The sequence below is a fragment of the Danio rerio genome, chromosome 13 (assembly GCF_049306965.1).
Source record: "Danio rerio strain Tuebingen ecotype United States chromosome 13, GRCz12tu, whole genome shotgun sequence".
Taxonomy (NCBI): Eukaryota; Metazoa; Chordata; class Actinopteri; order Cypriniformes; family Danionidae; genus Danio; species Danio rerio.
In genome coordinates, this window is record NC_133188.1 from 43,268,512 (window position 1) to 43,285,267 (window position 16,756).

Here is a 16,756-nt window from a genome sequence, read left to right on the forward strand (position 1 = left end):
GGAAAAGAGCATTCACACATTCATTCCAAAATACCGGTAAATTCTGACATCATTCACCACAAATGAGCTTTAAACGGCTGCGCTTGTATTTGTAAACATTTGACTAAATTACAAACTCTGTGGATGATCAATATTGTGAACAACTTTCGCAGGATCACTTTCACATGTCGAGATGTTCATAATATGTGCGTGTGCAGGCGCTCACAGGCTGTTTCACAAGCACATGCAAAGCTTGAAGGTAAACAAACAACGGCTTATCATAAGCATCTCATCGATGATTATTTATACAGTTGGCATTAAGAAGAACATATAAACGTAATCTGACTAACTTCTAGCAGCTAAATGTGTCTGGAAAAATATTCAAAGGCTTTTATTCTCACAAACCGCGTGGACGTAAATGCGTCTGACTGTTGTGATTGGCTAAATCAGACGTCTCACGTCAGCACGTTCTAGAAGTGCACGCGCTTATTACGGCAATCTTCCTTCTGCATTCACACAGCGCAGCATTCCGGCAAATTGCCGGTAATGTTACAACTTCTCTTTCCGGAAAATAGCCAGAACGAATTTACCGGTATTTTCAAAAAGGACCTATTCACACATACAGAAAGGTCTGTATGTGTGAAAGGGGCTATAGTCTAGAGCTCCTTCCGTGGAATTCGAGGCCAGTGCATGCCACAGGTGTATCCACTTATGTGGCGGCCTCATTCTGGTCCCATGGCTCTCAGCCCCGCTCCCTCACCACAGACACCCCCTCCCCTACATTTGGTGTCATCCATTATTGTTTGGATTGACAAAGAAATAATCTGATGTGGAAGGAGATTTTCTCTCCTGTGGGAAATGCATTGACAGGGCACATTGTGTCTCTGACTGATTCCAGACTGATAGCAAAGCAAATGTGAGAAAGATCCACTTCAATCCTTTAACCACTGACAGAAGGAGTCTGAATTGACTTGTATGAATGTGGGGGCATAAAAAAAGTGAGAAGTGACAGGACTCAAAAGTTTCAGGCAGTAAAAGCTTGTCCAGCGTCAGTTTCTTTAGCTCAGTGGCTCGTATTTCTTGAGCTGTTTGGTTTTGATTTGTGGCCCGTCGGCCTCGCTTCTATTCAACCAGAGAGTTCGAAAGTCACAATTCTGAAAAGTTATTCATAAACAACCAGACTAATGATCTCTTTATTACAGCACAGACCAGAATTCAAACAAAATTGTAGCTCGGAGCTTTTTCTGAATGTTGATAAAATAACATTGCCCTCAGAGACCCTTCTAGAAGCAATTATAAATGCTTAGGCGAGTCAAAACAAACCTGTATGTGTCATTATGTCAAATCATCCATCTGCATCAGGATCATTAGGGCGTTTTTGAGAATATTCAGTGTTGCCACGAACGAAGAAAACACCCTCAAACTCTTTAACTAGTGGTTTATAGCCTCTCTAAGTTGTCTATCTGCTTTCTAAACAGCTTGTGTTAATCATGGCTTAATTCACAGTTCATGGAGAAGTTAGATTACTGCTGAGATGGTCATTTGCCTTTTGGGGAAATTAAACATTAATATTCTGTCTCTCAGGAGTGCAAACATGCAGAAAAAAAATCCAAGCCTGGTGTCTGTAATCTCTTTAGCATTTCAGAAAGGAGACGAAAAATGTCTCTCTTGAGGTTAATCAACAAGGTTTATTCCTTGTTATAGGTTATTTCCTAAGGAAGTTTATTCCTTAGGAAAATCTGTTGTTGTTTAGGTTGCTCTTTCATAGCTCTTATTTTAGAGATCTTGTTTATAGTCAGTGGTGGAAGCAGAACTGAAAAATCACCGTAAAGTAAAAGAACCATTACATGGTAAACAAAATGTAGTGCATGTAGAGTAAAGGAAGAAGTAGACCTTCTAAAAGTACTAAAGAATAGGGATTATAGTGACAATCATTCCTCATTTACCTTGCTAATAAAAATAAAGCTTACACCAGTGCTCATGTACGTTTTGTCATTGCATTAGACAAAAATTTAAAACAAAAAGAGTTATTACTTCATTTTGATGCTCCCTTTTGCACATTTTTTTACTATAAAGTTACATTGCAACTACTATACCTGCCAACTTATTCTCATTAGAGTATTGGCAGATTGCCTGCTTAATATTTGCTGACACTGCTTCAACAACACACATCCAGCTGACTTTAAGAACCTTTGCAAGTACATGTCAACTTAGTGTACACTTACCCTAACCCCAACACTATAGCCTTCTGATAGCAGCCCAGGCTCATTGTGGATACGTACCCCTGTCTGCATTTCTGGGGATAGTGAAATAAGTAACCAGAGATACGTCTGCTGGCAGTTTTTATTTTTGAGAATCCACCAGAGGCTGCTGTATGCATTTTGATGATCTTAAAATAATCTTACGTAAATCCACTAGAGGGTGCAATATACACTTCAGCCAACCAGGCCAGCTTGCTATCGACTGACTGACTGACCTACCTCCCCCCTTCTCTAAACCCAACTGAAAAAGGAAGTCATGGCCACTTGATTTCACAAGGTTTTCAGCCTCTTGCTTATTTATATAGTTTATTTTATTAAAAATATTTTACTTTTTGTTTTACCTGGTTTCTGAAACCATTTTTCACTGGACACAAACCCATCGTCACGGTCCGATTTGCGTCCCAAGTCCACAGATGTATGCGATGAGCCACTGGGCAAACTGGTAACATCAGAAATGCCGTCCATACCAAGGTAAAGGTACAGAAGCCATCAATGGCATCATATCCCCCAGTAGCCAGGCGTACCTCTGGCTACATTATTTGTTTTCTCCAAAAATGTAGACAGGGTTACATATTCACTATGAGCCTGTGTTGTCTAATATTCTAATGAGAAGTAGTTGGCTTGTAATTGCAATGTAACTTAAATTAACAAAATGTGTTAAAAGGACCATCAAAATAAGCACTAAAATAATTATATAATAGATCAATTGAAGAGTTCATCTGAAATGGTCTTCTAAAATGAACATTCTTTTTAGGGCTCCTGTGTGTACGATCAGTCATTTGACCTTTTTACGACAACAAATACGTTCTTTTCATTCCTTTTAAAGTGAAATAACTGATCATACACTTATTAGGCGGAGAAAAATGTTAGTTTGAGAAGAAAATGTCACATGGCATTTGAAGGTTTTTAGAGATTTTAATTGTAGATACATAAGATTATTGTTTCATTATCTAATGAAGTTGCAGTTGTGTGGCTTCATTGTCCAGAGATATACTATTATACATGTAAAAAAAGAGAAATAGTAATATAAACACAGGTTCCTATTATACACCTGGTGCAATAAGGTGCATGGTGTGTAGGGCGCGATTTGTTGCTATTTTCAGACCAGCGCAACTGTTATTTTGTCATATTTGCGACACGTTGTTTAAATAGCAAATCCATTTGCGCCACTTTGTAGACCATTTGGCGAACTGGTATAAAAAGTGAAAACTGAAAACACCCCATTGACCAACTAAAAGCAGCTCTAAAGCCCAGAGCATGTTAGTTATACGCATATGCGTGCTAAAATACTTACACATTATTTAAAACACACAGGATGTACTGCAATACACACATCTTTTCATGTTATGAAAAATATTATTTTCTACATAAATATAAAAACCACTACCTCTATTATTCATGACAATATGCATTTTTATAATATTATTATTATTATTTTTTATTATATGCATATTTATATTTGTTTTAATCAAAACAAGTTTAGATTCGTCTGGTTTTGGAAATGTATGCATCACCATATGGGGCATTAGAAACCTAACTAACTATTAAAAGGAATGGGAGATGGGACTCATAATTTTTAAAACACACCCATAACTCATTAAGAGAATAAGCGTAACCCTGTTAGACCATGCACTGGGGCCAAGCGGCAACATCCCACTCTCCCTCGGGAAGCCAAAATGTAAGTGACTGAAACAGCAATTCATAAAAATTCCGCTAGTCCAGGCTCCATATAGAGCAAATTTCTATTGAGCCCACTTTTAGAATTTCCAAATTTACAACAGAAAAAAATAATGTTTACAGCCTGTTACAAAGAACAATTTTGGTTCAAATAGCTAGTATTACCCTTCATGACAACTGTGAAGTGGGTGAATTTTTTATAACTCATCTGTTTCCTTTATATTAGGTTATATTATGTTTGCATAATTAAGGGCGTGGCCACTTGAGTGACAGCTAGGTCTCGCTGTTCGCAGTTACTTCACCTCAGCTGAATCCGGCAGATTAGCTCCTGAACTCGGCATATACATCGTATTTTTGTTTTGTTTTATATGGCTTCACAAAGTCAGTTGCTATTTGGAATTATTTCTTACAATTATCAGATTATATGGCATGCTGTGTGTACTTAATTGTGCTCACAAACCATTCACGTGGCCTCCGTTTCCCAGGTGAGTGAAATTATATACTTATATACCAACTCTACAAATGCATTGGTCTTATTTAAGATTATTTATCATTTATAATGTTCTGATTGATTAGTTGTGAGCTCTAGAACAGTCATCTGAAGCGTTGCCATACAGTTTTATGTCTGGATTTCATCAATAGACTTGCATTTACTAACACAGACTATATTTGAAGTGTTAATAAGTAATTCGCATTTTCCTCCCGTAGAAAAATGTCATAGGAACAACGTTTAGTGGCTCAATGTATTACAGCAGTGTTTTTAAAAGTCCAAACATTTTATTGATATAGCGTACAGCCAAGCACATGTGGTCAGAACACAAACGAGTCGCAGGTAATAAAGCATTAAGCGTTCTCCCTAAGTAAAGTCTGTCTAAGCCAGGTCCAAGCAAGATGCCAGCAGGTGTCTGTAACTTCGATCAAGCTCCACCTCTTCGCCATTGTTTGGTATCCCGCTGTTGGTGCGACGACGCACGAACAAAATGGTGACGGTTGGCCGCGCCTACTTGTAGCTTCTTTTGCAGTGATCAGAAACCTATGGGTGACGTCACGGACACTACGTCCATATCTTTTACAGTCTATAGCTTGGGCACAGAGCGTATTTTTTCATCCTTAAAATAGCAAAAGTGGATTCAGACACGTCCTTAATGCTTTTGCACCATGAGCTTTAGACTTTGTGCTTAGATCGACAAAAAAGAGCCCGATATTCTAATGCACAGTTTTTTTTGTAACAGCTTTAAAAATAAATACCGGATTATCTGGTCTCAGTCTTTTAGATGGTGGTCCTCCATCTTCGGGGTGCAGCATGTAGAACAGGCGCACTTTGTTGGCATGTTTCTTGCTCTGTTGAGGGATGAGAAAAGGAGAAATAAGGAATGAGCTGAATTAGTTTCAATTGATCACACAGACACCCAGTAAATATCTAGTTAAAAGAAGCAGACTTGACAAACCATATAATCTGCCTCAAAAGATTCTGGATAATCAATAGATTTTGAAATTGAAAACGCTGTACTCTGCTTTTAGAAAAAAAAATGCATCTCTTGTTTTTATAATTATATGCAATCTTGAATATAGTTACAACTGAGAGTACTCACAATAAGCTCAGTTACTGTTTAGTATGAGTGATTCTTCTGCTAAAACTTTGAAGTAGCTTGTTCCCTCTAGCCATTATTGGCTTGTACAGGCAGTGCAGGACTCATACTTACCTCATGCACGCACACACGTTTGTTTTTGTGAAAAATGGGTACATTACATAGGTTTCCATTCATTTTATACTGTTCAAACCGTATATTGTATTGCCCTCACCCCACCCTACCCCTTAACCCAACATCACAGGAGACTGTGTGCAGCTTTACTCTCTGATTAAACTCATTCTGTATGATTTATAAGCTTTTTGAAAAATGAGGACGTCGACAATGTCCTCATATTTCACCTCCTTTTTGTAATACCTGTGTCATACCCATGTCATTATACAGATTGTGTCATGATATATCACAAAAACACGCGCACACACACACACACACACACACACACACACACACACACACACACACACACACACACACACACACACACACACACACACACACACACGCACACATACACATGAATTTGTGACTATGTATTTAAAAAAAACATTACCTTACCCCTAAAACCAACCCTATGCTATGACAAATTTTTAAGATGCTGTTATGTATAGATTATAATTTTTTTTATTACAAAGACTCAAGACATTCAATTCAATTCAACTGTTTATTTTTATGTGCACAGTAAGGAAACACATTTCCCCTTACAATGAGATTCTTACTTTGCCGTCCACAGTGAAGTCATACACACAACATACACATCATACATGACATAAACATAAATACACATATATACACAGATATACACAGATAAATACCGGATTATCACAGACATGTCCTTGTAAACAACATGAATAGAGTACGACTAGGTCATATTCATATCATTATACATTTTTAAGTCATCGAAGAGCACATAAACAAGTACAAACACAGACACACACACACACACACACACACACACACACACAATAAATAAAAGAGTTACATTGGATTGTCTCTGATATCAAGTTTAAGATTTGAATAACTTATGTCATTTACATTTTCATCTGTTTTATCCTGAAATATATATTTTTCGGTTTTCAGTTCAATTAAATTACCTTTTTATTTAAATATATTTATATTTCCCTTATATATACAGTATGTATTTCTATATATAATGAAAACATGAATGCATGTGTGTGTATATAATATACGCATATACTTATATACTGTATACATACATGTTTTGCGTTTGTACAGTATATGTTTTCTCATTTAAGTCTTCTCCAATGAATATTAACTCCTGTCTTCTGTTACTCCACCCAAACACTTTGATTATTTCATAGGAATCTGAGGATCTCAAAGAGTTTGGCAGCCGCTTGAACTTTGAAATATGCATGTGACTACTTAGCTTTCAAAATGTTTACTGTCATGCCCTTATCAAATAGTCAAGGTGGGCCAGAGGTGCAAAACCCAAGCAACCTTTTTTTTTTTGCTTTTTTAAAGCTGCATTACCTGATATAAAAGTGATGATACACGTGGTAACTTTTAGACAAGCAATGTTGCGAGCCAACATTGGGCAATCATACACATGAAGCAACTAATTATAGGGCAACCAAATACAGTTTTGTTTTATATTATCAGGACAGGATTAAAAGCACACTGGGCCCTGGGGCTATAGCAGACCAAAGAGCTCCATTAATTATATCGCCTCACAAAATTAGCTTTTTTTGCTTATTTATTATTATTATTATTATTATTATTATTATTGTTGTTGTTGTTGTTGTTGTTGTTATTATTAATAATAATAATAATAATAATAATTTTCTAATCAATATTATCTTATTTCCCACAGTTTATATATATATATATATATATATATATATATATATATATATATATATATATATATATATATATATATATATATATATATAATATAAATATATAATAAATATATATATGTTTTCTATTTTACTAAAGTAGGCATACAAGCATACAAAATTAATCAGATAACATAAACTTAAAATTTTAAACAGGCTGCCAAAATCAGCAAAAAATAAAAATAAAATAAAAAACACACAAAAACATATTTGCAATACTTTCTAAATGAGCGCTTTACAATAATTACTTTAAATAGGACTATCTTTAAACGTTTTACTTGAGCATAAATACCTAAACGATCTTTAAAAGTCATGCTTCTAATTTCCAATTTAGTCTTTAGTCGATCAATTACAGAAGGTTAGCATGTTTTTTTTTTCCCCTCAGATATATTGTCTTATAAAAGCCAGGACCAACATTTTATTGCTCCCTTTTTATAATAGGAGAAGTTAATTCATTTAAAAGTTTAACTGGTTCAGTTAGACTTAAATCATGTATTTTCTTGTGATAGATACTCCACAACGATGGACATTTTGATAGCTGTCGTGTAGGATATTTGATTCGTTCACACACTGTTTTGGTTATATTATTTGGGGGAAGAGTTGAATCTGCGGTTCAGTTATGAGTACATTTTCCGCTTGTTAAGTTGTGATGTATCAGTGATGTATGGAGTACTGTTTCCGGGTCCAAGCAGCCACTCATTCAAAAAATGAATTGAAAAAATATTCTTTTATGATCACTTTTTAGTCATATCACACATTAAAGTGTAGTTTATAAAACATTATGGTGTACATGACAGTCTCTTGACTTGCTGCATCACAAATGACAAAAAATTTTACCAGTTAAAAAATTATCACTTTCTGGTCATCGGATATCAGAATTATTAGCCCGCCTGAATTATTAGGCCCCCTGTTTATTTTTTCCCCAATTTCTGTTTAACGGAGAGATTTTTTCAACACATTTATAAACATAATAGTTTTAATAACTCATTTCTAATAACTGATTTTTTTATCTTTGCCATGATGGCAGTAAATAATATTTCACTAGATATTTTTCAAGACACTTCTATACAGCTTATAGAGACATTTAAAGATTTAACTAGATTAATTAGGTTAACTAGGCAGGTTAGGGTAATCAGGCAAGTTATTTTATAACATTGGTTTGTTCTGTAAACAGTCAAAAAAATGTTTGCTTAAAGGGGCATACAAATTAAGAACTGCTTTTATTCTAGTCGAAATAAAGAAGAAAAAAATATTATCAGACATACTGTAAACATTTCCTTGCTCTGGTAAACATCTCTTGGAAAATATTTAAAAAAGAAAATAATTATTTAAAGGGAGGGGGGGGGGTAATAATTCTGAATTTAACTGTATATGGTGATCGTGATTTTCTAAAATATTGCATTACTTTGTAAACATTTATTTTTTCCATTTGATGAGTCTCCCAATACAGTTTGATATAGCACTTGGACCCCAAAGCCACATCGCGTGACATCACACTTAACAAGTGGATACAGGATGATCCCGCCTATCCTGGCTTCTTTTACTACACGTTAATACCAGATACTGTTTGAATTTTATTTTTTGTTTTACAATGCACTTGGTTAGTCTACCTTTGACTAGACCGTTCTCACGGTGAAACCAAAATAAGAAACTGTCTTAGGAAATAGAGGACTTTCCTTGGGAAAAAATGGGACGTCTGATCACCCTTACTGGGGACTAAAATAGGGCTACAGCCACTCTGAGCCATAGTTTAGTGGTGTGCCGAAAGGAATTTTTCACATTATCAGTATGCGAAAGCATATTGTACAGAGGCATTTCCCATGTTGTGGTGCAAATTGATCATTCAGCCAATCAAGGACCCCCTCCTTTTGTACGCCTTGTGGCTTCAGCCCCAACTGTTAATCTGGCTCTGCCCATTAATAATAGGAAAGTAGCAAAGCATTGTTCAAAAAGTTGTCATTACCTTTTTTTTTTTTGTTTATTTTTAACATTATGTTTATTGGATTTTATTGGAATAATATATGTGTTTATTGGAAGTTAAACACAAAGTACAACAAAGTACAGAATAATCCAAACAGATCTTTCATCCCCACACATGCTGCCCTATACATGCCCCAAACCTCCAACCCGTAGTGCCACAAATAAACCATGAATAAAATTAAACAAGAAAACATTAAAAAAAAGTCTGATTCTAAACATTCTGTCCTATGATACCTAAGTAAGAAATGAAGCTTCACCAGTATTTGTGTTACGATAACCAGCGATCATTCACTGGAGATCGCTGGTTTCCTCTATCATCATTCACTTCACTTCCGCATTCCCCAAGACTACATTTTCATACATGCACTTCTCCCAATCACGCACGCCTGGTCACTCATCTTCCTGATTACATCACCAGCTGAAACCTGTTACAGAGACTGATTACACACAGTATTTAAGCAGCACACACACTCATTCACATTGCCGAGTCTTGTTTACTGTTTGGTGACATTACAACGCGTTATCCTGGTCTTGTTTTCCCGTGTTTTGGTTCTTAGCCCTGTTTATCCTTGTCATCCTGTTTAGCCGCCTGCCTTACGACCTATTGCCTGTTTATTGACTTCGACTCTGGATTTGCCCAAACATACCTGTTCATTCCTTTATTGACCACTGCTTGCCTGACTAAAGAATAAACCTGCATATTGGATCCTACCTTCTGTTGTGGTGTCACTCCCCGGCGTTACAGAAGACTCGGCCTCACAATGGATTCAGCGGGTATCAAGATCATGTGTCTGCGTCAGGAAGCCCGGTCTATAGAGGAATACGTGGAGGACTTCATCCAGGTAGCCCATTTAACATCTTTGGATGACTTATGCCTAATGATTTTCTTTCGTGGAGGACTTTCTGAGCCCCTATATTCCACAATGCCTTTGCATGACCCCCACGGGACTCTAGAAGGTTATATTGATCTTGCACTTCAAATGAGTGGGTCCCCCTTCACTGTAGGAGAGGTGGAGGACACCCCTAAATATTTTTTGGGGGGGGGCAAAGGACAGCAAGACCCGCTGGCAACGGGGCTTGCTGCTCATTCCACCACCACACACACAGCTCAGAAAATGGCCGCATCTAGTCCTCCAGCTCACAAGATGGCCAACTCCAGTCCTCCAGCTCACAAGATGGCCGACTCCAGTCCTCCAGCTCACAAGATGGCCGACTCCAGTCCTCCAGCTCACAAGATGGCCGACTCCAGTCCTCCAGCTCACAAGATGGCCGACTCCAGTCCTCCAGCTCACAAGATGGCCGACTCCAGTCCTCCAGCTCACAAGATGGCCGACTCCAGTCCTCCAGCTCACAAGATGGCCGACTCCAGTCCTCCAGCTCACAAGATGGCCGACTCCAGTCCTCCAGCTCACAAGATGGCCGACTCCAGTCCTCCAGCTCACAAGATGGCCGACTCCAGTCCTCCAGCTCACAAAGTGGTCACAACCAGCCCTCCAACTCAGAATGTGGTAAGAGTTAATCTAGCACAAGCTCAGAAGATGGTTTCCTGTTCCTTGTCTGTTCCTGCCATAGTTCCTGTTTTAGTTCCTGAAATACCATCACCTGAGCCCCCAGAATGGCCACCACCACCTGAGTTGCCAGAGCTGATGCCACCACCAGAGCTGTTACTACCAGAGCTGCCACCGCCACCTCCAGAGCTGCCACCGCCACCTCCAGAGCTGCCACCGCCACCTCCAGAGCTGCCACCGCCACCTCCAGAGCTGCCACCGCCACCTCCAGAGCTGCCAGACCCGCCACCTCCAGAGCTGCCAGACCCGCCAGAGCTGCCAGACTCGCCAGAGCTGCCAGACCCGCCAGAGCTGCCAGACCCTCCAGCGCTGCCAGACCCTCCAGCGCTGCCAGACCCTCCAGCGCTGCCAGATCCTCTAGAGCTGCCAGATCCTCTAGAGCTGCCAGATCCTCTAGAGCTGCCAGATCCTCTAGAGCTGCCAGATCCTCTAGAGCTGCCAGAGTCTACGCCGCAGCCAGAGTCTACGCCGGAGCCAGAGTCTACACCACAGCCAGCGCCACAGCTGGACACGCAGCCAGAGTCGACGCCGCAGCCAGAGTCGACGCTGTTACCTGAGCTTCCTGAATGGCCGCAGCCTCCTGAGCTTCCTGAATGGCCGCCGCCTCCTGAGCTTCCTGAATGGCCGCCGCCTCCTGAGCTTCCTGAATGGCCGCCGCCTCCTGAGCTTCCTGAATGGCCGCCGCCTCCTGAGCTTCCTGAATGGCCGCCGCCTCCTGAGCTTCCTGAATGGCCGTCGCCTCCTGAGCTTCCTGAATGGCCGCCGCCTCCTGAGCTTCCTGAATGGCCGCCGCCTCCTGAGCTTCCTGAATGGCCGCCGCCTCCTGAGCTTCCTGAATGGCCGCCGCCTCCTGAGCTTCCTGAATGGCCGCCGCCGCCTGAGCTTCCTGAATGGCCTCCTAAGCTCCCTGAATGGCCGCCGCCTCCTGAGCTTCCTGAATGGCCGCCGCCTCCTGAGCTTCCTGAATGGCCGCCGCCTCCTGAGCTTCCTAAATGGCCGCCGCATCCTGAGCTTCCTGAATGGCCGCCGCCTCCTGAGCTTCCTGAATGGCCGCCGCCGCCGCCTGAACTCCCTGAACGGCCGCCGCCGCCTGAACTCCCTGAACGGCCGCCGCCGCCTGAACTCCCTGAACGGCCGCCGCCGCCTGAACTCCCTAAACGGCCGCCGCCGCCTGAACTACCTGAACGGCCACCGCCTCCTAAGCTTCCTCAATGGTCGCAGCCTCATGATCCAGGGCCACTGCAGCTCCACGCTCCAGGCCCTCCGCAGCTCCACGCTCCAGGCCCTCCGCAGCTCCACGCTCCAGGCCCTCCGCAGCTCCACGCTCCAGGCCCTCCGCAGCTCCACGCTCCAGGCCCTCCGCAGCTTCACGCTCCAGGCCCTCCGCAGCTCCACGCTCCAGGCCCTCCGCAGCTCCATGCTCCAGTCCTGCCCCCGCTGCATGGTCCTGGCCCTCCATCCCTCCCCCTGTTCCGCCTCCGCTCCACCTCCCGCCTGAACTGTATTTGGAGCGTCTGGAAGCCGCTCTTTAGAGGGGGGGCTATGTTACGATAACCAGCGATCATTCACTGGAGATCGCTGGTTTCCTCTATCATCATTCACTTCACTTCCGCATTCCCCAAGACTACATTTTCATACATGCACTTCTCCCAATCACGCACGCCTGGTCACTCATCTTCCTGATTACATCACCAGCTGAAACCTGTTACAGAGACTGATTACACACAGTATTTAAGCAGCACATACACTCATTCACATTGCCGAGTCTTGTTTACTGTTTGGTGACATTACAACGCGTTATCCTGGTCTTGTTTTCCCGTGTTTTGGTTCTTAGCCCTGTTTATCCTTGTCATCCTGTTTAGCCGCCTGCCTTACGACCTATTGCCTGTTTATTGACTTCGACTCTGGATTTGCCCAAACATACCTGTTCATTCCTGTATTGACCACTGCTTGCCTGACTAAAGAATAAACCTGCATATTGGATCCTACCTTCTGTTGTGGTGTCACTCCCCGGCGTTACAATTTGACAAACAAATCTTGCCGCTTTTTCAAATGAAACACATTTTTTTTTCCAGAGGCATATAAAACGAAACTTCTTTAATCCACATGGAAGAAGGTGATTTAGAATCCTTCCATCTTAAAGTTGTACATTATATGGTTGATAGTATAGGGCTTGTTTGACAAATTTCAGATTAATGCCTAGATATCATAACCTTTTATACTATCTTATACTTTGTATATATTCAGGCCAGTTCTCTTGATTTGTTTCCCCCCACATTTTACTTTCCTGGTATCTAACAGCTTAATATCTGACCTGATCTGATCTCTATAATAGATTCCAATATATACAGTACATTTGATCAGGCAGGCCTTATATGAGAGAATATGAGTTGCAAAATGCATCATATCTGGCAGTTCGCTTTTTATATTCTCTTTTTAATATAAAATCTAAAGCTGCTCTTCATTTTCAAGAGTCAAATCGCTATAATTCACACACTGTTTATGCAGAGCTGTTTCCTGAGCACAATAAGGGAGGATATGTTTCAAAAAACTGCTTTTAAAATGCAATAGCAAAATGAAAGGCTTGTGGTGTGACATTTCGGTTTGTCTCTTTTAAGATCACAGCACATATTTACACAGTCAATTACAGAGATGTGCTGCTGCACGCACAAGTGTTTGTATTACCAGAACAGAAAAAACTAAAGCACAGTTTTGTTCTAAAACCTAAGTACATCAAGATAAAAAGTCTGCTCAGCAAATGCAGTGAGATATAAACCAACACAAGCTCAATTGAAATAAGTCCTTCAGCATACATTTTTTTGGGATACTACAAAAACAAACTTTGACATACAGTACATTTGACTGCAGTTTCTAGGTAAAATGAACACTACAGGGCAGTGTAACAGCAACAGTGTTTGTTCCTTTTCACACTAATCATATTTACAAGGACGTATTATAGGCAATTATTACATGGTGGTCTGGAATACTTGATTCCGATTGGTCAGTCACATGGTATATAATTCCAAGATAACAACCGCTAATTAACACAGGCACATCTGGGAACTCTGAATCACCTTGACAATCAGTGAATACGTTCAAATCCACATGACATCCACATTCAAATGTATCTTCTTGACTGTCAATCCACTGTTTTTAACTGTTTTTGACTGTTTGGGATCAATTTGTGACTGAATAATAAGTAGGTAAGCATATGCATTATTCAGTCAGTTTAGCTTCAGTCAGCTTTGACTGTTTGGCGAAATATTGTGGCTGAATAATGCGCAGGTTAGTGTTTACTTCTTTACATTTAATTAATTATCTATCTATCTATCTATCTATCTATCTATCTATCTATCTATCTATCTATCTATCTATCTATCTATCTATCTATCTATCTATCTATCTATCTATCTATCTATCTATCTATCTATCTATCTATCTATCTATCTATCTTTCTGTCTGTCTGTCTGTCTGTCTGTCTGTCTGTCTGTCTATCTATCTATCTATCTATCTATCTATCTATCTATCTATCTATCTATCTATCTATCTATCTATCTATCTATCTATCTATATATATATATATATATATATATATATATATATATATATATATATATATATATATATATATATATACACGCAGTTTCTCCTGCCCGCAGTAAAATCAGTTTTTACTGTTGATATTTGGCGCCAGTTAATCAGGACGTGACAATTTTGTTCACTTTAACTGACTGGATGGAAACGCTGCTTTATTCGCATGTCTTTTATGTGATAATCTAGTTTTGCGCATAAATTTAATTTGCATTTGTATAGAAACATAGCTAATGACCACCATATAATGCATTATTCCTTAAAACAGAAGTGTAATTTTTAAAATAAAATTTCTACTAATTTGTTGATGAAATTATTATTTACAATGTGGTTTTAAAGTACACATGAAATCAAAACTATCTATATGGATTTTGTTAGCTCACATTGCTAATTTTGTGCTGAATAATTCATGTGTGTATGTCATTTAGAAAAAAAAAAAAGTTTGTCCTTGTAATCTAAAATTAAAGATCTAAAAAAAGTGCCTGTTTCTTTTCAGTTAAATTGTCAGATTACATCTATCTGAGGTATTGTAACATAATTAACCATGCCACTCCAACTGTCAGTTTTGACAACAAACAGAAATGGTCCGGGGGAGCTGTCTGTAAGTCCCCCAACCCCCAACCACCCCCCCACCCTTTAAGTGAGAAATTAAACTGAAACTATCTTGGCGTTGTGGTTATTTAGCCTACTTTGTAATAATAGCTACAGTTCTATAAATATTTGTTTTGTATTTTTTCCATTGCTGTTTAAGGACAGGGATCCTGTGTGTATTACAGCCTAAATCATTGTGGCAAGGGACTCTCAGAATCAACGCTAAAGAAGTCTCCCCCACCCCAACATGCACATTAGAAAAAAAAGGGCTCCCCAAATGGCCACGGCATAGTTTGAACTCTGCCCTTCTCTACTTAAAATGATTACTGTTTATCTCATATCAATGGTGTGTATATTTTTATGCTTATTTCAATCCTTGCACATTTAGCTCAATTTATTAAAAGCATCTAAAGGCAAACTCAGCTTTCAACCAAATCACATGTTTGTTTTTTGTGAAGAGATCTATTTCTCTATCTACTGTAAAATTTCACATTGTCTCAGGTTGCTGCCTAAATAGGGAGCAGCTCACTGTTTTGAAGCACAGCCGTAGATTGTTAATCACCGCACGGTTTAAGATAAATAGCTTGAATTTGTAATGCAATATGCAATATGTTTGGTATTAAAACTGGAAAATGAGCATCTGTGGGCATCAAGCAAGTGATTAATAAAAGTTTAGTCTCGGAACAGATTGCAGGTGAGTTCTGCTGGTTCAGGGTGAAAAAAGCTAGGATAAAAATGCTCAGGTACTGTAGATGCAGACCCCTGAAGAGTTCATGTGAAATGAGATGAAATGTCAAGTGTTATTCATTCATTCTAACGTAGTATTTTCAAATATTTTGAATCAACTTTTATTTGAATTTTTAATTTGATATACTTTTTTAGACATTTTATGTGCATTTGTCATTGTATTGTATTTTATTTATATTTAATATTTTTTGCATGTTCTCATCGTGTTGGCATGGGTTTCCTTCGGGTGCTCGGGTTTCCCCCACAATCCAAAGAAATGCGTTATAGGTGACATGGTAAGCTAAATTGGCCATAGTGTATGAGTGTATGTGAATGCAAGAGTGTATGGGTGTTTCTCAGTACTGGGTTGTGGCTGGAAGGGCATCCACTGCATAAAACATGCTGGAATAGTTGGCGGTTCATTCTGTTGTGGCGACCCCTGATAAATAAGAGACTAAACTGAAGAAAAATAAATAAATGAATTATTTTTTTATTACAGTATTATTTTTAAGAGTTTGGTTTTAATTTTATTTAAATTGTTTTATGTTTTTCATCTATTTTTTTTTATCTCAGCATAAAATACTGTAGCCTGTTTGCATGGTTTCTAGGTGGTCTATGATAAATTATTATTCAGATTTTCTAAAAATGTCCTGTAAGCTGGTAAAAAAAAATCAGTTTGAAATATTAAGTTTGAATTATTAATGTACTTAAGAAATGTTAATAAAACTGTCCTCCAGTATGTATTGAATCTGTAGTTTAATTTACTATCAGACACGATTGAATAATTGAACAAATTTCATGAAATGAACTGCAATGAACCTCTGGTTATTAAAAACATCAGCATCTACAGAATGCTATTAGGCTTTGAGAAGAACCGAAATGGATTTTTAATGTTATTTAAAAAGTAATAAATGAAGGAAAGGAAACTTTCAGCACTC

The 16,756-nt window shown here is 39.1% G+C and overlaps 1 protein-coding gene across 3 annotated transcripts in view; it reads right to left on the reverse strand.

Moving 5' to 3' along the window:
- Positions 1–16,756, reverse strand: part of zgc:171482 — a 174,195-nt gene that overhangs the window by 100,211 nt on the left and 57,228 nt on the right. For all 3 annotated transcript variants that reach the window (XM_068212964.2, XM_005157052.6, NM_001128272.1), the window contains 1 exon segment: positions 5,166–5,258. In XM_068212964.2, the coding sequence (XP_068069065.1) occupies positions 5,166–5,258 (93 nt within the window).